We start from the raw sequence: 21556 nt of genomic DNA on the forward strand, positions 1-21556 counted from the left end.
CGTGGCAAAGGGGCTTGAGTAACTCAGAGAAACTATGGGCTATGCCGTGCAGGGACACCCAAGACGGACAGGACATAGTGGAGAGTTCCAACTAAACACAATCCACCTGGAGTAGGAAATGGCAATGCCACTCCAGTATCTTTGCCAAGAACGCCCCATGATCAGAAACAAAAGGCTAAAAGATATGATGCTGGAAGATGGGCCCCTCTGGTCGGAAGGCGTCCAACATGCTACTGAGGAAGAGCGGAGGACAAGTACAAGTAGCTCCAGAGCTAATGAAGTGGTTGGGCCAAAGCCGAAAGGACGCTCAGCTGTGGACGTGCCTGGAAGTGAAAGGAAAATCCAATGCTGCAAAGAAAAATACTGCATAGGAACCTGGAATGTAAGATCTATGAACCTTGGGAAGCTGGAGGTGGTCAAACAGGAGATGGCAAGAATAAACATCGACATCCTGGGCATCAGTGAACTAAAATGGACAGGAATGGGCGAATTCAGCTCAGATGATTATCATATCTACTACTGTGGACAAGAATCCCGTAGAAGGAATGGAGTAGCCCTCATAGTCAACAAAAGAGTGGGAAAAGCTGTAATGGGATACAATCTCAAAAATGATAGAATGATGTCAATACGAATCCAAGGCAGACCATTCAACATCACAATAATCCAAGTTTATGCACCAACCAGCATTGCTGAGGAGACTGAAATTGAACAATTCTATGAAGATTTACAACACCTTCTAGAACTGACCCCAAAGAAAGATGTTCTTCTCATTCTAGGGGACTGGAATGCTAAAGTAGGGACCCAAGAGATAAAAGGAACAACAGGGAAGTTTGGCCTTGGAGTTCAGAACGAAGCAGGACAAAGGCTAATAGAGTTTTGTCAAGAGAATCAGCTGGTCATCACAAACACTCTTTTCCAACAACACAAGAGGCGACTCTATACATGGAAATCACCAGATGGGCAATATCGAAATCAGATTGATTATATTCTCTGCAGCCAAAGATGGAGAAGCTCTATACAGTCAGCAAAAACAAGACCTGGAGCTGACTGCGGCTCTGATCATCAGCTTCTCATAGCAAAATTCAAGCTTAGACTGAAGAGATTAGGAAAAACCACTGGGCCACTCAGGTATGATCTAAACCAAATCCCTTATGAATACACAGTGGAAGTAAAGAACAGATTTAAGGAACTAGATTTGGTGGACAGAGTGCCTGAAGAGCTTTGGATAGAGGCTCGTAACATTGTCCAGGAGGCAGCAACGAAAACCATCCCAAAGAAAAGGAAATGCAAGAAAGCAAAGTGGCTGTCCAACGAGGCCTTAGAAATAGCAGAGAGGAGAAGGGAAGCAAAATGCAAGGGAGATAGGGAAAGTTACAGAAACTTGAATTCAGACTTCCAAAGAATAGCAAGGAGAGACAAGAGGGCCTTCTTAAATGAACAATGCAAAGAAATAGAGGAAGATAACAGAAAAGGAAAGACCAGAGATCTGTTCAGGAAAATTGGACATATTAGAGGAACATTTTGCGCAAAGATGAACATGATAAAAGACAAAAATGGGAGGGACCTAACAGAAGCAGAAGACGTCAAGAAGAGGTGGCAAGAATACACAGAGGAATTATATCAGAAAGATTTGGATATCCTGGACAACCCAGACAATGTAGTTGCTGACCTTGAGCCAGACATCCTGGAGAGCGAAGTCAAGTGGGCCTTAGAAAGCCTGGCTAACAACAAGGCCAGTGGAGGTGATGGCATTCCAGTTGAACTATTTAAAATCTTGAAAGATGATGCTGTTAAGGTGCTACATTCAATATGCCAGCAAGTTTGGAAAACTCAACAGTGGCCAGAGGATTGGAAAAGATCAGTCTACATCCCAATCCCAAAGAAAGGCAGTGCCAAAGAATGCTCCAACTACCGTACAATTGCACTCATTTCGCACGCTAGCAAGGTTATGCTCAAAATCCTCCAAGGTAGGCTTCAGCAGTATGTGGACCGAGAACTCCCAGAAGTACAAGCTGGATTCCGAAGAGGCAGAGGAACTCGAGACCAAATTGCTAACTTGCGCTGGATTATGGAGAAAGCCAGAGAGTTCCAGAAAAATATCTACTTCTGCTTCATTGACTATGCGAAAGCCTTTGACTGTGTGGACCACAGCAAACTATGGCAAGTTCTTAAAGAAATGGGAGTGCCTGACCACTTTATCTGTCTCCTGAGAAACCTATATGTGGGACAGGAAGCAACAGTTAGAACTGGTCATGGAACAACTGAGTGGTTCAAAATTGGGAAAGGAGTACGGCAAGGCTGTATATTGTCCCCCAGCTTATTTAACTTATATGCAGAATACATCATGCGGAAGGCTGGACTGGAAGAAACCCAAGCCGGAATTAAGATTGCCGGAAGAAATATCAACAACCTCCGATATGCAGATGATACCACTCTGATGGCAGAAAGTGAGGAGGAATTAAAGAACCTTGTAATGAGAGTGAAAGAGGAGAGTGCAAAAAACGGTCTGAAACTCAACATCAAAAAAACTAAGATCATGGCCACTGGTCCCATCACCTCCTGGGAAATAGAAGGGGAAGATATGGAGGCAGTGTCAAATTTTATCTTCCTGGGCTCCATGATCACTGCAGATGGAGACAGCAGCCCTGAAATTAAAAGACGCCTTCTTCTTGGGAGGAAAGCGATGACAAATCTTGACAGCATCTTGAAAAGCAGAGACATCACCTTGCCAACAAAAGTCCGAATAGTCAAAGCTATGGTTTTTCCTGTCGTGATGTATGGAAGTGAGAGCTGGACCATAAAGAAAGCAGACCGCCGAAGAATTGATGCCTTTGAATTGTGGTGCTGGAGGAGGCTCTTGAGAATCCCCTGGACTGCAAGGAGAACAAACCTATCAGTTCTAAAGGAAATCAACCCTGAATGCTCACTTGAAGGACAGATCCTGAAGCTGAGGCTCCAGTACTTTGGCCATCTCATGAGAAGAAAAGAGTCCTTGGAAAAGACCCTGATGTTGGGAAAGTGTGATGGCAAGAGGAGAAGGGGACGACCGAGGATGAGATGGTTGGACAGTGTCTGCGAAGCAACCAACATGAACCTGACACAACTCCGGGAGGCAGTAGAAGACAGGAGGGCCTGGCGTGCTCTGGTCCATGGGGTCACGAAGAGTCGGACACGACTAAACGACTAAACACAAACACACCCTCCCCCCTCCTCCTGTCCAACCCAAATAAACGGGGCCGCTTTTCCTCCGCCTGGGAGTTTCTTCAGGGTCCCTCTTCCTCCCCCCTCCCACTTTAGGAGGTCAGGAAGGCTTGGCGGGGGGGGGGGGGCCTTGTCAGGGCGCCTCTCCTGCCCCTGCCTGAGATTATCTCCCGAGGCCTCCCCCCCCCCCCCCGGCCCCGCCGCAAGAGGCTCTCCGGGCGGAGGCTCAGGAGAGGGATCCATGGGGGGGTCCCCACCCCCAGCCACGCCCGGGGGGCCACGGCGCCCTCCTTCTCTCCCCGACGGGTCTGGCCAGGGACTCCCGGGACCTTTCTTTGCCCCTGGGCTGCGGTGTCGTTCCCACCCGAAGTAGAAGGCGCCTGGAGCCCTTTCCGGGAAAGGCGGCGGCGGAGGAGGAGGAGGCGGGCGTTCGGGGGGGCTTGTCCTGCCAGCCGGGACCTCTTCTTCCAAAGGGGGTCCGCTAAAGGTCCGGGGGCCCCGGCGGCGGCGGCGGGGGGGGCAGAGAAGGGGCAGGACTGGACCGCCCGGGCTAAAGGCAGGCAGGCTCCGCGGAGGAGCCCGAAGGGGCCCCTACCTGGCCCGGGGGGGGGGGGCGTGGGTAGGGGGCGGGGGGTGCGGGCCGAGGGGGCTTTCTGTCTCTCCTCCCCTCCTCCCCCCTCCTGCCCCCCCTTCCCGGGATCCCGCGCAGCGGCTGCAGAGCGAAGCCCTTCTGGCTGCGGCTCGTCCCGCCAGGGAGAGGCCGGGGACCCTCTTGGCCGCGGGGCCCGGAGCCGGCGGTCGAGGCGGCGCCTGAGGAGGCTGCCCTGAAGGGCGCTTCTCCCGCCGCCGCCGCCGCCGCCGCCGCCTCAGGCAGCCGCACCTCTTGGTCGGCCCCGCGGCCCTCCGTCCCCGGCCCCCTCTCTTGGCGCATGCGCAGGCCCGCCCCGGCGCCTCCCTCTTCCCCTCCCTCTCGGCGCCGCCATTTTGGAGCCGGAGCCGCCGATAAAGAAGAAGAAGAAGAAGAAGAAGAAGGAGCCGCCGCCGCCAGTGAGTGGCATTCCGTCCGGCGGGCCGGGATAGAAGGGAGGAAGGGAAGGGTTGGAGTCTGCCAGTCTGCCTGCCTGCCTGCCTGCCTGCCTGCCTTCCCTTCGCCCGCCCTGAGGGACGAGGGAGGGAGGCCGCTGCCGACAGGCCCCCTGACCCTTCGGAAAGGCCCGCCCCCAGTGGCCGGGAGTTCCTCGGGCGGCCTGCCGCGGGGCGGGCGGGCGGGCGGACGTGGGGGCTGGTGGTTCTCAACCGTCGCGGAGGCGCCTTTCGGGCCGGGCCGGGCCGGGCCGGGGGGGGGGGGAGCGCCTTCTCCCTCGCCTGCCTGCCTGCCTGCCTTCCGCGGGAGGGGAGGGGCCGGCAGACAGGCAGGCAGGCCGGCCGGGGGGGGGGAGGATGGCCTTCTGCCCGGCGCCCCCGTCCCGGAGGGAGTCCCGTGAGGGAGAGAGGAGGAGGAGTTCCGCGAGGGGGGGGGCGGCGGCGAGACGGGCGACCCCGGCCCCTCCCGTGGCGGATTTGGAGGGCCTCGGTGCTTACCTGCCCCCCCCTTTATAAGGAGATCGCTCCACCTCTTCAAGCGACCCCCCCCCCCGGGCTGGTGCCTCTGCCTGGGTCTGAATGGGCACCTTGGGAGATTTTGGGGGAGTCCCCAGGGCGCCTTTTGGGAGAGGGGCTGCGGGGGGGGGGCATGGGGTGACCTGTCGCCTGGCCTGGCCTGGCCAAGCTGCCCAGTAGTCCCAGAGCCCCCCCCCCCCAGAGGGAAGAGCTGGGTTGCTTTTTCTGAGTACAGTTATGTTATGCCTTTCTTTAAAAAACAAGCCATGGGAAAGGTTGCCACAAGTCAGAACAGACTTGAGAGCGTGCAGTTCATGTGATGACTAATTTCTTAACATAATCTGACTTTATTTATCACATTACTTCTAGCCCATTTTTCAGCCATCTCTTATTCCAACCCCTGAGTTGACTCTCCCCTTTTGGGCTCCCTCCGCTGTGAGATGTTTCCTTCCTGTTCAGAACAGGTTTCTAGTCCATAAGGCTACCCTGCCTATTCCCTGCTGCACGCGCCTCAAAGGCTTTGAGGAGGAGGGATTTGGGCTTTGTGGTGGGGAGTGGTTTTTTTAAAAGCCTCTTTCGGGAAGTGCAAATCTAAGACGGTTAGGAACCCTTCACCTCAGCCCCCCTCTGCAAAGGGTGCAGGATTTCCTGCTGTGGATTTTCCTCCAGCAGAACTTGTGCTCCTGATTTTCTCTCTAAAGCCTTGTGCAATAATTTCGGTCGACGGGTCCGAAGCAAAGGTTAGGCTGTGTTAAGTGTTTTTGGACTTCCCCTGGATTGAGTTGCTGCTTCCTTTTTGGCCAAGCCGTCCAGTAGAGAAGGTCGGCTTCTGCTCCATCCTGCTCTTCCTTGGACTTACCTGAAGAACCAGCAGAAGCACACAAGTGCCTTCTGTGGGGAAGAGGAATGAGGCCGAATGGTGACCAGCTCCGGAGCAGCATGGCTAAGGAGAATGTAGTGGGGGGGGCGGGTCAATCAGGGGCCCATTCGCTCTCTTGGGGAGCTTTGCTCTTAGTGAACGGGGCCACCAGAGAGCACCCTTGTGGGGGTTTCAGTTTCCCCTGACAAGACGCCCTTCAGTCCCTCTTGTTCTCCTGGTCCCTGTGCTCTTTCTGCCTTCATCCTGTGGGACAGACGAGCTCAAGGATCCCCCAGACACACACACACCCCCAGGCTGCCCCTTATCCTCTGCTGATGTTTTGGCCTTGAGATGGAGTGATGGGTTTCAGCCAAACATCACATCACTGTGCTGTTAGGCAAACGGTGGGCGGCCGGGCGGGGGGGGGGGGGGGGAGTGGACAGCCTGTTCCTACAGGGCCTCTGAAGCCAAACCAAAGCTGGTGGAAGAAGCTGCCTTTTTAAAGCCTGGCACTGAAAGGTTTGAGGGCCACGGGTGACGGAAGGGGAGCTGGTGGCAACCGGCTGAAATGACCTCAAATTTCAGGAGCGAAGGAGCGAATCTGATTTCAATGTGGAGGGGCCGTTGCCCTCCTGAGGGACTTGTGAAGGCACTCACCCTGCTGTCCCTAGAAGCAAGGGGCTGGCTTTCCTCTCCTTTGGCTGGTGGCCCTGGGCTTTCATGTGCTGGTGAGGGGTACCTGAGTTGTGTCTTCCTGCATGGAGGGGGAGTAGAGTGAAAAGGTGGCCGCAGCAGCAGCAGCAGCGGCGTCAGAGGCCTTCCCTTGCAGTTTTTTGGGGCTGCTGCAGTGAGGGAGTGGCCAGAGAAAGGAGTCCTGCATGTCCCCGTGCAAGCGTGCAAGCAAGCAGATATCTCCACCTGGCTCAGTGGGATTTCAAGGCCACAGAATTTTGACAAGAGAGCTTCCTGGCGAAGTCAGTTTCCCATTTCAGGGACTTGCCGGCCGGCCTTTTGTGTGAGAGGTTTTACTGGACACACAGGAGCATCTCCGTAGGAACACTTTCATGATGGCTGCTTCAGACATGTTTTCTGAGGGGTGGCTTCCCTCCAGGGCCAAGGGCTGTGCGTGCCTTCTCGGAAGGCCCTTGGTCTTCACCTCAAGTAGCAGCCAAGGGCTGCCAGGCTGTCAGGGATTCCTGGGAGGTCCTCCATCCAGCCTTCCTCTGGATGCCATGAGGAAGTAGCTGATGAAGCTCTTGAGGTTCAATTGTTGAAGGACCAGGAATCTCTCTAAAGAAGAACCTCGCCGTTTATGGTCCTTAATCTTCCAGGGAACTTCTGTCAACTCAGCAGGGAGGAGGGGATGGCGAAAAAGTGGGTGGATTTCTTCTGGCCAGACATTGCAGGATTTTAGTAAACCTTTACTACTCTATTTCGTCCGTTTGAAATAGGAACGGAAACGGGGAAACATCAGGGCTAGTGCTACAGGAGTCAGGAATATCAGAATGAGCTGCTTAGGTGACCTTTCTTTCTGCTTCCTCTCATTTTCTAACAGCTTTTTCACTAAAAGGCAGGCATATGTTTTTCTCTAGTCTACTGCTTGGTTTTCTTGCCGTCTTCTATCTCCCTTCACATGTCCTTCAGCCCCTGACTTTGTCATCTTTCGTTCCTCCTGCCCTAAGTTCCTGCCTGACTTCAGGTTCTGTAACTTCCCTCCCTCCGTGACCTCATGCGCCCAGTGGGGGTGGCAGACGGGGGTGGGCGGGCAGGCGGCCGAGGGACACAGAAGAAACACCGGTCTTGCCTCCTTCAGGAGGGGCTGAGGGTTGGCTTTTGGGTTTCCTTGAACCTTTGCAGGGTTTTGGGGCCCGTGCAACTCGGCTCCTAGGTGCCGAATTATACTCATGTGTTGTCCTAAAGCAGCATCTGTGAGAGTCTGTCCCATGCACTTGGTGCAAATTTGATTTCCCTCCCTAAGAAATGGAGAAGCAATCATTTTGGAGTGGCAGCAAAATGTCAGGGCAGGTTCTTCAGGGAGGATGCGGTTGATTAGGATGGGGATGTCATAAGGGTTTTGCTGTTGGACCCTGGATGTGTTGCTGCAGATTGTCATTGTGTAAACTGTTTGCTTGGCCAATCCTCAGTTAGTGCCAGTCCCGCATGGGGTGCCTGGTCTCGGGCTAGATCTTAATTGGTGGTTGGGGTCTTGCTTTCCAGAACATCCCAGGGCTATTAGCTGTGGCATAAAGCTCAGCCATGCTGATAGGGCTGCAGCCAGGCTGCCAAAGGGAAGCTCTTTTTGTGTGGTATTTCTCTGTCCTGACCCCTTCATGGATTGCTGCCTTGTCGTGGCGAAGGGGCTTGAGTAACTCAGAGAAGCTATGGGCTATGCCGTGCAGGGACACCCAAGACGGACAGGACATAGTGGAGAGTTCCGACTAAACGCAATCCACCTGGAGTAGGAAATGGCAAGCCACTCCAGTATCTTTGCCAAGAACACCCCATGATCAGAAACAAAAGGCTAAAAGATGTGACGCTGGAAGATGGGCCCCTCAGGTCGGAAGGCGTCCAACATGCTACTGAGGAAGAGTGGAGGACAAGTACAAGTAGCTCCAGAGCTAATGAAGTGGTTGGGCCAAAGCCGAAAGGACGCTCAGCTGTGGACGTGCCTGGAAGTGAAAGGAAAGTCCAATGCTGTAAAGAAAAATACTGCATAGGAACCTGGAATGTAAGATCTATGAACGTTGGGAAGCTGGAGGTGGTCAAACAGGAGATGGCAAGAATAAACATCGACATCCTGGGCATCAGTGAACTAAAATGGACAGGAATGGGCGAATTCAGCTCAGATGATTATCATATCTACTACTGTGGGCAAGAATCCCGTAGAAGGAATGGAGTAGCCCTCATAGTCAACAAAAGAGTGGGAAAAGCTGTAATGGGATACAATCTCAAAAATGATAGAATGATGTCAATACGAATCCAAGGCAGACCATTCAACATCACAATAATCCAAGTTTATGCACCAACCAGCATTGCTGAGGAGACTGAAATTGAACAATTCTATGAAGATTTACAACACCTTCTAGAACTGACCCCAAAGAAAGATGTTCTTCTCATTCTAGGGGACTGGAATGCTAAAGTAGGGAGCCAAGAGATAAAAGGAACAACAGGGAAGTTTGGCCTTGGAGTTCAGAACGAAGCAGGACAAAGGCTAATAGAGTTTTGTCAAGAGAATAAGCTGGTCATCACAAACACTCTTTTCCAACAACACAAGAGGCGACTCTATACATGGAAATCACCAGATGGGCAATATCGAAATCAGATTGATTATATTCTCTGCAGCCAAAGATGGAGAAGCTCTATACAGTCAGCAAAAACAAGACCTGGAGCTGACTGCGGTTCTGATCATCAGCTTCTCATAGCAAAATTCAAGCTTAGACTGAAGAGAGTAGGAAAAACCACTGGGCCACTCAGGTATAATCTAAACCAAATCCCTCATGAATACACAGTGGAAGTAAAGAACAGATTTAAGGAACTAGATTTGGTGCACAGAGTGCCTGAAGAACTTTGGATAGAGGCTCGTAACATTGTCCAGGAGGCAGCAACGAAAACCATCCCAAAGAAAAGGAAATGCAAGAAAGCAAAGTGGCTGTCCAACGAGGCCTTACAAATAGCAGAGAGGAGAAGGGAAACAAAATGCAAGGGAGATAGGGAAAGTTACAGAAAATTGAATGCAGACTTCCAAAGAATAGCAAGGAGAGACAAGAGGGCCTTCTTAAATGAACAATGCAAAGAAATAGAGGAAGATAACAGAAAAGGAAAGACCAGAGAGCTGTTCAGGAAAATTGGAGATATTAGAGGAACATGATAAAAGACAAAAATGGGAGGGACCTAACAGAAGCAGAAGACGTCAAGAAGAGGTGGCAAGAATACACAGAGGAATTATATCAGAAAGATTTGGATATCCTGGACAACCCAGACAATGTAGTTGCTGACCTTGAGCCAGACATCCTGGAGAGTGAAGTCAAGTGGGCCTTAGAAAGCCTGGCTAACAACAAGGCCAGTGGAGGTGATGGCATCCCAGTTGAACTATTTAAAATCTTGAAAGATGATGCTGTTAAGGTGCTACATTCAATATGCCAGCAAGTTTGGAAAACCCAACAGTGGCCAGAGGATTGGAAAAGATCAGTCTACATCCCAATCCCAAAGAAAGGCAGTGCCAAAGAATGCTCCAACTACTGTACAATTGCACTCATTTCGCACGCTAACAAGGTTATGCTCAAAATCCTGCAAGGTAGGCTTCAGCAGTATGTGGACCGAGAACTCCCAGAAGTACAAGCTGGATTCCGAAGAGGCAGAGGAACTCGAGACCAAATTGCTAACTTGCGCTGGATTATGGAGAAAGCCAGAGAGTTCCAGAAAAATATCTACTTCTGCTTCATTGACTATGCGAAAGCCTTTGACTGTGTGGACCACAACAAACTATGGCAAGTTCTTAAAGAAATGGGAGTGCCTGACCACTTTATCTGTCTCCTGAGAAACCTATATGTGGGACAGGAAGCAACAGTTAGAACTGGTCATGGAACAACTGAGTGGTTCAAAATTGGGAAAGGAGTACGGCAAGGCTGTATATTGTCCCCCAGCTTGTTTAACTTATATGCAGAATACATCATGCGGAAGGCTGGACTGGAAGAAACCCAAGCCGGAATTAAGATTGCCGGAAGAAATATCAACAACCTCCGATATGCAGATGATACCACTCTGATGGCAGAAAGTGAGGAGGAATTAAAGAACCTTGTAATGAGAGTGAAAGAGGAGAGTGCAAAAAACGGTCTGAAACTCAACATCAAAAAAACTAAGATCATGGCCACTGGTCCCATCACCTCCTGGGAAATAGAAGGGGAAGATATGGAGGCAGTGTCAAATTTTATCTTCCTGGGCTCCATGATCACTGCAGATGGAGACAGCAGCCCTGAAATTAAAAGACGCCTTCTTCTTGGGAGGAAAGCGATGACAAATCTTGACAGCATCTTGAAAAGCAGAGACATCACCTTGCCAACAAAAGTCCGAATAGTCAAAGCTATGGTTTTTCCTGTCGTGATGTATGGAAGTGAGAGCTGGACCATAAAGAAAGCAGACCGCCGAAGAATTGATGCCTTTGAATTGTGGTGCTGGAGGAGGCTCTTGAGAATCCCCTGGACTGCAAAGAGAACAAACCTATCAATTCTAAATGAAATCAACCCTGAGTGCTCACTGGAAGGACAGATCCTGAAGCTGAGGCTCCAGTACTTTGGCCATCTCATGAGAAGAAAAGAGTCCTTGGAAAAAACCTTGATGTTAGGAAGGTGTAATGGCAAGAGGAGAAGGGGACGACCGAGGATGAGATGGCTGGACAGTGTCTGCGAAGCAACCAACATGAACCTGACACAACTCCGGGAGGCAGTAGAAGACAGGAGGGCCTGGCATGCTCTGGTCCATGGGGTCACGAAGAGTCGGACACGACTAAACGACTAAACACACTCTGTCCTGAAGGGCAGCAGTTTGTGGCCTGTGAGACAAATCTTACGGCCACTGCATCGAACAGCCAGGAAACCAAGTTGTGTCTGTGCTTCTTTGGAAATTCCTAGGAAACAGAAGCCATGGGCCAGCAAGGGGAGTCTGGGGGTGGCCACTAGCCTGGCCAAGCACAAGGGGCTTGTGCTGGCTAAATCTGCTCCAAGACACCGAGGCTGGGGCCGGCAGGCGTGACATGACCAGTGGCTTGATTAGAAGAATCACAGGCAGAGACCTTTACCCGAGGAGGAAGGAATTAGATGCTGTTGCGGAGCGGCCAGGGGCTGGAGACGATCAAAGGAGGAAGGAAGAACAATGCCAAAAGCCAAACATATCTCCCAAAAGGGCATAATATGACTGGCATGCTGGGGCTGACTGCCAGGCCAAAGGGCTTTTTCTAGCAGCGATGCCAGAGGCTGCTACATAAATCCTATCGGTCTCTTCAAGAATGAATGAGTTGTTGAGGAAGAGGCCAAAAAAGAGAAAGAAAGAGAGAAAGAGCCCCCATCCCCAGCGTGCCTCTACTCTTTGCAGAAATGCTGATCAGAAAAGGGGGGGCACCCGTCACCAAGAACAGCCTGATGCGAGGGTCCCAGCTGGGGCTGGTTCCAGCTTCCGCCAAAGTCCGACTGTCATCCTGGACTGGATGATGCGCGCAGCCTCCTTGTGGTGGGCTTCCCCAGACAACCCTCGGCAGGGGGCGGTGTTTTCTAGAGGTGTTGTGCGCTTCATTTTCAACAAGATTCAGAACAGAAAGAAGGTGTGGAAATCCTGTCCTGTGGGAAGGAAGGACCGGAAGCAAAGGCTTCCTTCTTGCCCAATGTCCTTCTATGGTCTCTGTGCGGTTGGCGACTTCTTTCTAAAGCACAAGAGGGAAAGAGGTATAAATTCCTACCATCCCTCTTACGCACCTGGAAGATGAAGTGTATGGCTTTGGTTGTCAGGAAAGACCAGGCAACTTGGCCTCTTCATTCAAGGGCATTTGGATGGAAAGGAGACAAAGGGTGTTTGTTGGCCAGACGGCTGGCTTGGTTTCTATGCCACCTTCCTCCCGGAGCTAGGACCTTAGGTGCCTCTGTCTTCCTTGTTTCTTTGTCATTAAGCCAGACAAATCTTACTTATTTGCTTAAATTACTGTATATCTATCCAACTGTTCTCCTAGTGAAGGAACCCGTGGTGGTATAAAGCAGCTAGGGAGGTATTTAGGGCATTTACAGAACAAAATCAGTTTAAACAGGAAGTCTTCCACCTGCCTGTGGAAGAACGGTAAAGAGTGAACATGGGAGTGAACCTTGGAGACCGGGAGTAGGCGTCAAAAATGCCCTCTCTCAAGTCCTCACTCACTGTGGGTGCAACAGAACTGAGGAAAGACCCTCTCCTGAAGATCTCTGAGATGGGAAGGGTTAGATGGGGAGATTTGGTCCTTCAAGCCATCTATGGGGCTCTGTAGGTCATAACCAGCCCTTTGAATTTGGCCCAGAAATGGATCCGCAGCCAGTGAGGCTGTTCTTGCAAGAGAAGGTTACCATCCCTGTAACGGCTCCAGACAGCCGCCTGACTGCAGTCTTTTGAACCAGCTGAAGTTTCCAAACTATAAAATCATAGAATAATGAAGTTGGAAGGGGCCCATCGGGATATCGAGTACAACCTCCTTCTCAATTTAAGTATACAGATCAAAGGATATCTGCCAGGTGCCATCACTGAAGCCCAAACCTCTGGATAACGTATCCCAGCAGTTTTATGTTGGCGCTAAAAAGCGTGGGAGAAAGACAGACTCTTGGCGGATGTCAGACGCCAGAGTGTCCAACAGGAATCTTCCGGCATAACCCTCTGAGGGTCCAGGAGGGTCCAAGAAGAGCCACTGGAGAACAGCCCCATCCCGGAAAGATGACCCAGATACTAACAGGGACACCCTGCCCCTTTCCAGTTCCCAGCGTAAGTCAGAGTGGATCCAGACAGTTTTCCTTTGGGAGTCTGTCACCAGTTCTTCACAGCAGGCTCTTGAGTGTCCACCCTTCTCTGCTTGCGGGCCAGGATGTCATAGGCTCCTGGCTTCTCGAAAAGGCCCGGCTGAATGGCAGCAGTGGCGGCACAAGAAGCTGCCTTCTCTGCCACCAGCCTTCAGGGTATCTGGGGTCACCTCACTGGGATGGGTCTTCCAATGGGCTCTCACTCGCGTTTGGTCAGATTGGTTTTGAATTCCCCACTATTGTGACTCTAGTTTCTCTCCCACTCTTTTAATAATAATAATAATAATAATAATAATAATAATAATAATAATAATAATAATAATAATAATAATAATAATAATAATAATAATAATATATTGTCATTGTAAATATATACACAGTATACCCATACAACGAAATTCACAGACACCCAGAGACCAGACACATGCATACACATAAAATTCCCCAAACACTCCCCACCCACTAAAAGTCCCCCACTAAAAACACAAACATCTACACCGCAGGCCAAGTAACACAGTCCAACTAATTATTCACTACTGGTGGTCTTTAAGCTCATGATTAATTGCAATTATAGCTCTGGGATAAAAACTATTTAGAAAACGTGTGGTCCGAGTCTTAATTGTATTTAAACTCAATACTGTACTTGGGTAGAAGCTGTTCGTGAATCTACTTGTCCTTGCTTTCAATACCCTGAATCTCCTTCTTGATGGTAATAATTTAAAGAGCTGATGTCCCGGATGAGAGGAGTCTTTCAGTATGTTAGATATCTTCCTCTTACATCTGTTCTGTTACAATTCTTCCAAAGAGAGGAGTGAACAGCCAATGATGTTTTGGGCCGTCTTAATCACCCTTTGAATTGCCTTTTTCTCTGCCACTGTGCAGCTCATGAACCATACACAAAGACAGTAGGATAATATGCTCTCACTCAAACTCCGATAAAAGGTGGTTAACAAACTCTCAGTCAATTGTTGTTTTCTAAGAATCCTTAGAAAATACAACCGTTGTTGCGCCTTCCTAATTAACGCAGCAGTGTTTGCACTCCAAGTCAGGTCATTTGTTACGATGGTCCCAAGAAACTTACATTCAACCACCTGTTCCACACAAACTCCATCTATATACAGTGGCTGAATGTCTGCTCTTTTTTTCCTATAGTCCACTATAAATTCCTTGGTTTTTTGGATGTTAAATAGAAGATTGTTTTTTTTGCACCAACGGGATAGCTGTAATACCTCATCCCGATACGCAGACTCATCATCCCCGGAAATAAGTCCTACTAGTGTAGTGTCATCTGCAAATTTAATAATCCTATTACTGGGATGGTTATTGGTGCAATCCGATGAATAAATGGAGAACAGTAGTGGACTGAGGACACAACCTTGTGGAGAGCCAGTGCTGAGTATCTTGTCAGTAGAGATGTAGTCATTCAGTTTAACCCTTTGTGGACGATTTGTTAAAAAATCCAAAATCCACAGACAGATAGAATCTGGAAAATCTAGATCTTTAAGTTTGACTATTAATCTGTGGGGTATAATGGTATTAAAAGCAGAGCTAAAGTCCACAAACAGTATTCTTACATAATTCCCTTGTGTTGAGATAAATAAATGCTGAGATAAATTTAACTTGCCGAGCATTCTCAGGAAATACAGCCTCTTCTGTGCCTTCTTCATTAGCATGTTGGCATTTATAGTCCATGAGAGGTCCTCTGAAATATAAGTACCCAGAAATTTAATACTACCAACTCTCTCCACTTCCTCACCGTTTATGTACAGTGGTAAATGTACATTTCTCTTCCTTCTAAAATCAATTATGAGTTCTTTAGTTTTTTTGATGTTAAGTGTGAGATGATTTTCTTTACAGGTCCTTGGCAAACCAAGGGACCCATTGGGCTCTACTCTGTGGGGCGGGCACATCTAAACATCACTCGTGTTCACTGCCCTGCGCATTTCCCCCTTCGAACCAGAGCTTCAATAGGATCACCTGCCAAGGTGACAGGAACCTCCCTAAGAGACCATTTGGACCCATTAGCCCTTCCCTCCAATCCCTGTGGAGACGGAATTCCAGTTAGTCTAACACCCCGCTGCCCCCCGGTAGCAAACTTTCCACGGGAATGGAATTGCAGAGAGTCCCTCTGCACCCAGATCACCCTCCTCTTGCCCAGCACTAAAAAAACAGATCTAGAGAATGCTGTGCTGTGGGAGTGCGGCCGGATAACCCACGGCCGTCATGGGGGATGCGAAGTCAAGAGCCACTCCAGATAAACTGACCTCAGCGTGGATGTTAGAAGTCCCCCAGACCAAGGGCGGCTCCTTGGGGGTCCCCCACCCCAAGTCCAGTTTGGCCGGGTGAGGAAGGGAGGCTGTTGTGCAGTACGATAGGTGTCCCCCCCCCCCGATCCTGTCCTGGACATCCTCTTTCAGGTTTGAGATGCACTCAGACCCAGCAAACGGTGGGGCAAAGCGCCTGATGAGGGTGATGGAATCCCGTCTGCAGCTCCCCCTGTTGCCCCCACCCCACCTGGGGCTGGGCTTGGTAGCTGATGGAGTGCAGGAAACCCAGGTGGGCACACCTGGGATAGATCCTCTTCCCCCCCCCCCCGCTTTGTCCAACTGGGTCTCTGTAATATAGGCCAGGTCAGCATGCTTATCCAAGATCAAGTCCTGGGCAGTTGGTGGTTTCCTTTTCTTTGACAAACCCGTCTTGAGGAAAGTTTTGGCTTTTTATAATGAGGTTTTTCCTTTGCTCAAGAGGTGTACGCCTGGAAGCCACTCACCTCGAATGAGCGGCCTCTGCAAGACTGTGCACTTTATGGGCAGAAAGCCCACGGCTTTGCTCACAACTTGTTTGCAAGACTTGATCTGCAACAGTTCTGACCTTCTTGTGTCGCCGGGTCAGGCGGGCTCCCGATTATTGGGGGGGGTGTCTGTCGGTCTTCTTCTGGCAGGAATTCCAAACTATTTTCTTCAGACAACTGAACGTCATCAGCTCTGCTCTGGGTTCTTGTGGGGGGGGGGCGCAGTTTTGTATGCAATGTTTGTGCTACTAACGTTTCCTTTGGGATTATTCCTTAGGAAAGGACGAAAAGGAAGCCTTGATAAATGGAAGTCCACGACTCTGCAGAAGCAGGAAGCCAAATGTGTCTCTGCTTGTGGCGAAGGTCTCGCTCTTGAAACAAGGCTTGTACAAGAGGTCAGCGCGGTTCTTTTCTTCTTCCGTGGTTTGTGCGGTGCCTTCCAGAAGCAGGCTCCTCAGGTGTGCCCAGGCCCAAGGCTTGGATGTCCACTGCAGGGGTCACGGACTGGCCATGTCCTGAGGCAGGAAGGGTGCAAAGCATGGCCACTTGCTGGGATGGCGCGTGCCACCAAAATGGAGATGCTGGGGGTGGGGCTGGTTTCAGCTCAATAGGGATAGGGAAGCCCTGAAGGGGGGCTGCTGCCTAGAGTCTACCACCTGGCCGATTCCCCTGCGCGCCTGCTCACTGGCTCGCTCTGACTGAACAAACTGCCTGCAGGTGGATCTTCCGCTTGGGAGCCCAGGACCTGAGTAGGGCCCTGCCAAAGACGGGCCAGGCTTCCCCCTGGAAGGGTCAGCCCTTGAGTGCTCCATGAAAACGGAAGGCTTTGTGGCCTCTGACTGCTCTCTTCTCCTTTCAGGCCTGTGCACACACCCCCATCATGTTCTGGAAGTTTGATTTGAACACCACGTCACATGTGGACAAGCTGCTGGACAAGGAGGGCGTGGCGTTGCAGGAGCTGATGGAGGAGGATGACCTTCTCCAGGAGTGCAAGGCCCAGAACCGCAAGCTGGTGGACTTCCTGTGCCAGCCGCCCTGCTTGGAGGAGCTGGTCAACCTCATCACCCACGAGCCTCCGCTGGACATGGAGGAGAAGGTCCGCTTCAGGTATGTGGCGGGGAGGAGGGAGGGCTCCTCGCTCTAGGCTTAGGGGAGGAAAGTGGGCCGGTGGGTGGGTGGGTGGGGAGAGGACCCTACATCCCTGTGCCCCGACTGGGAGAGAGCACTGGGAAGGTCAGAGCCTGGTGTCATGGCCCCTGCTGGCCTGGGCAGCCACAGGGAGAGGCCGGGGGAGCCTTCTGGATTGTGGTCCAGCGGTCAAGGCGCGGAGATGCGGCTCCAGACTGCCGAAGGCATGAGTGGAGCCCGTGGGTGCAGAAGAGCGGCCCTTTCTTCCCAGGAACCTGAAGGCGAGGACAAAGGAGCATCGCCCGGGGTTTGGGGGCCCAGGCGGAATGCGATCTGCCCCACGTAGTGCGTGGTGCCGGGGTGGCTGCCGCCTCCCATGGGCCCTGGCTAACCTAGAGGTTAGGGTTAGGGTTGGCTGCAGTCCAGAAACTTGCAGAAGGCCCTCGCTGGCCACGCCACTATGGGGCATCAGGCTGCCCCAGTCTAGCCGTGGAGGGAGTGGGGAGAATGTGTCCTTCTCTGGAAGACTGGCAGGGGGGTGCTGCTAAGAGAGGGGTACAAGGCTGGCGGAGCAGGAACTGTGCCCTCACATGGCTAGAGAGTGGCTGGGCTTGTTCCCATAAGAAGCAGTTCCTGGGGCAGGCTGATCCTGCCTGGGCACCAGGGCCCAGAGCTCCTGGTGCTGCTGCTTTCCCAAGCCAGTGGACTAGTCGGGTGGAAGCCTTGTCTGCTCTGTTCTTTCGTCATCTGGAACAAGCCTGCTGCCTGGGGTACCTGAGGACAGCCAGCCACCCTGGTCGTGGGTAATAAAGATGAGCTCGTATCACCCAGTGAAAAGGATGTCAGACGACCGCAAAACAAGACCAGGCAACCCAAACCTGAAGGCTCGGTTCCTGTGAGGCTGATGGGCTGTGCGGGTCTTTGAGTCTTCGCTCCTCTGCCTCTGAGCCGTTGGCAGGAACAAAGCCAAGCAATGCCTCCTTTCCAGGGGAAGGGTGTGACCTAGTGTTGGGGGAGGGTGTCCCTGGGCAGGATTGGGAGGGGGGCAAAGGGGGGGGGGGTTTGCAAACGTTGGTCTTCCTAGCAGGCCCTCAGGCTTTGCACAGGGTCATATTGGAGACCTCAGTCATCTCCTGAGATGCCCAGGATGCGGCACGGTTTTTGGAAGGGGGGGCAGGACCAGGGCGTGGTGTTGGGACAGCCCCAGTGAGGTCAGGTGTCCACCTCATTCTTGACTGGGGGCAGCGGGGGGGGGGGGGACGATGACAAGGCTAGAACACTGGCCAGTCAGGACTTCCTATCGGGCACCAATAAAGGCATCGGAACTCGGGGGCGGGGGGAGGGAGTTTCTAGTCCTGAATGGAAGCACAACCTTCTGCCAAGGGCCAGGCAAAAGGCTTATTGGCACCTGAAGCGCCGAATGCTTGGAAAACAGGATGCCTAATGGCGCTGGGAGGCCTTTTGCTGTGCTGGGCAGGAGGTCCAAGCAGCAGTTTCGGCGGGCCTGGGGTGCAAAAACCAGGAGGCCCACGCTGGGTGGCCTGGCCTTCCTGTCTGCATATGTGAAGGCCAGGTGGATGAACGGCAGGCCTCCAGGGGTTCTTTGGCTGCCGCTCCCACCCGATTCAGCTCACGTAGTAGCCAAGGGGGAGGAGTGCTGGTAGTTGGGAGTTCAACACCCCTACCCTAATTTTAAAGTCTGTCTCGGAGCTAGAAGGCGAAAAAGGGCCCAGCAGTGTCTGTTTCCCTTGCTGGCTCCCAGCCAGCCAGGAGCCCTGCACTTCTTTGGACTCTTCGGGTCCTTTTGGGCCACCGCAGGGTCAAGGGTGGCCTTTGTTCTGCTCCTGAGCGGCGGCTCCCTTTGGGCAGGTATCCCAACACAGCCTGTGAGCTGCTGACGTCGGACTTGCCACAAATCAATGACCGGCTGGGAGGAGACGAAGGCCTGCTGAACCTCCTCTACGGCTTCCTGGAGCAGGAGCCTCCCTTGAACCCTTTGCTGGCCAGCTTCGTTAGCAAGACCATCGGCAACCTCATTGCCAGGAAGACGGAGCAGGTGAGACTCGGGGGCTCCGTCCTTGGGGTGTCTGTGAGCCCCCTTTTCCCCCCTGCCTGCCCTCAAGTCCTGGGAAGGCTTAGGGACCTTCGGTGTGCTCGCCTTAGGCGAACTGGCGGGCCATCGTCTGTGTGAGAGAAGGCCATTCCTGCCTTACTTGTATCTCTTCAGGGCGCCCTTCCAAAGAAGATGTTTTTAAGGCTGGCCATGTCACCTTTTCAGCCCCAGAGGGGGAACAGCTCCTTTTTGTTTAGAGTTGAAAGGTGGAAGCTTCCTTTTTGATTTGGGGTTGAGTACATTTTATATTTTGCTCTAGTAAGTTTGACAGCCTGTGCAGCTCCCAGGGGATTCTTGTGAATGAAGGAACACCTTATAGATTGTGAAAATAAGGGAAGCGTTGTAAAAGTTCAGGATGTGTCTTCTTTTTTTGAAGGTAATTTCATTTTTGAGGACGAAAACCCAGTTTATCGACTTGGTGCTGAAGCACATCGACACCTCAGCCATGATGGACCTTCTCCTCCGCCTCATCAGCTGCGTGGAACCAGCCCAGTTGCGCCAGGAAGTGCTACACGTGAGGCTCGCCTTGAGACCCTTGGCCCCGCGGAGGGTGCTCAGTGGGGCCAACGGGGACAGCTTCTCCTAGGATAGCAAAATGTGCAGCGCCCCTGGGGAGATTCTGGCCTGTGAGCTCTGTTTGGTAGAGGGTTGGCCCTCCAGTATCAGGGCCAGGACCTCAGCTGGAAGAGGGACATGTCTTACCTTCTGAACGCAGGGAGGGCTGCATCCCGACCCCCGTGTTGCTCGACGTCCTTGCAATGACCCCCTTTGGGGGGCTGTGTGAAGAACTTGCCGGCCAGCAGTCACAATACTCAGGTCCCTCCCTTCCCCCCCCCCCCCCCCGGAGGGGAAGGAGAGAAAGTTCTTCTTGGGTGATTCTGTTTTCCTGGCTCACACCTGCGTTTCAGCTAAGAAGCCTTCCTGCTGTTTAGGGTGAATGGTCAGAAGCGGCTTGGGCTGCAGGTCTCTTTGCTTGCCCCTCGGGATCGCCACCTCCTGCTTGCAGCCTGCCTCTGTGTGTGTGTGCGTGTGCGCAGAACTGACCACCCTTCCTGGAGGGCATTCTCTTTCAAGGGGCTGATTATCGCTGGCCAGGGGCCACAGGGAGTGATAAGGGATCCCCCAAAGGAGGGATAGACTGGGGTCCTGGCTGCGGGGCCTGAGCTGCTGGGAGGCTCCCTCATTTCCTTTTCTGCCCCTTCCCCTTCAGTGGCTGAACGAGGAGAAGGTCATCCAGAGGCTTGTGGCGCTGATCTGCCCCAACCAGGATGAGGAGGTGAGTGTGGAAGAACACACACACACACACACACACACACACACCCCCGGTGAGTGGCCTTGTGTGCCTCTTCCTTCCGGTTTCTCTAGGGAGGAACCACTTTGGGAGGTGCAGCTGTGTGTCTGTGCCCATCATGTTGCGGGCCAGGAGGGAGGAAGGAATCCTGCTTCCCGACACTTTGATCAGATTTATTTATTTATTTATAAATTATTTTTACCCTGTTTTTTTTAAAGGACCTGAGCAGGCTTATGTAGTAATTAAAAAGACAATATTTAAAAACTAAAGTTGGTATTTAGTTAGTTAGTTTTACTTCATCTTTCTCCTTGAAAAGAACTCAAAAGTGGCTTACAATAATGAAAGACATTATTTAAAGTTGGAAACAATGAATGTACAGTGGCGTAGCAATATATCTGTGAAGAGTCTCAGTTATCCAGGTGAGGTTATCTGGAAGTTGAGTCATGGCAACTGGACTTCTTTCTTATTCGGTTGAAACGTTTCGCTCCTTGTCCGAGTAGCTTCTTCAGTCTGAGGGGAGTCAATAGGAGATTTCCTGATAGATCCTCCCCTTTAGTTTCACTTCCCCCTGGTCTGACTAGGCTCCTGTTTATCATGCTGCCCTTTCATCCCTCCTCAGAAAGATCCGGACCAAACACACCAGAAAGGAAGATCCCTGTTAATGACTCTTAATGACCCAGGAAGATGGGTGGAGAAGGAGGGCAGAGGTGGGATTTTCACTCTCACACACCCTCCTTTGTCCACCTAACCAGCCCTTTCAGACCAGGGGGAAATGAAACCCACCAGGAGAATCTATCCGGGGTCTCCTACCAACTCTCCTCAGACTGAAGAACCGACTTGGATGAGTAGCAAAACGTTTCAACCTAACAAGAAAGAAGTCCCGTTGCCGTCACTCAGCTTCCAGATACAACGATGGTTAACATCATTAAAAGACAATATTTAAAACTATGAACCATGAGCAGGCTCATAAAGGGAGAGGCGGTCCTTGAGATAGCTTTCGGACTCAAAGCCATTTAGGGCGTTAGAGGTTAAAACCAGCACTTTGCATTGT

The 21556-nt window shown here is 51.7% G+C and overlaps 1 protein-coding gene across 5 annotated transcripts in view; it reads left to right on the forward strand.

Moving 5' to 3' along the window:
- Positions 1-53: 53 nt before the first annotated feature.
- PPP6R2 (protein phosphatase 6 regulatory subunit 2) overlaps positions 54-21556 on the forward strand; it is a 53475-nt gene continuing 31972 nt past the window's right edge. Inside the window, exons 1-6 of one of the 5 annotated variants that reach the window (XM_078376789.1) lie at positions 3931-4248; positions 16251-16368; positions 16833-17080; positions 18971-19157; positions 19591-19728; positions 20425-20490. In XM_078376789.1, the coding sequence (XP_078232915.1) occupies positions 16854-17080; positions 18971-19157; positions 19591-19728; positions 20425-20490 (618 nt within the window). In that variant the 5' untranslated portion in view covers positions 3931-4248; positions 16251-16368; positions 16833-16853. Of the gene's footprint in view, positions 4249-16250; positions 16369-16832; positions 17081-18970; positions 19158-19590; positions 19729-20424; positions 20491-21556 lie in introns of those variants that run through there. The other 4 variants (XM_078376787.1, XM_078376788.1, XM_073002333.2 and 1 more) reach the window with 4 other exon arrangements.

The sequence above is a fragment of the Pogona vitticeps genome, chromosome 5 (assembly GCF_051106095.1).
Source record: "Pogona vitticeps strain Pit_001003342236 chromosome 5, PviZW2.1, whole genome shotgun sequence".
Classification (NCBI taxonomy): Eukaryota; Metazoa; Chordata; class Lepidosauria; order Squamata; family Agamidae; genus Pogona; species Pogona vitticeps.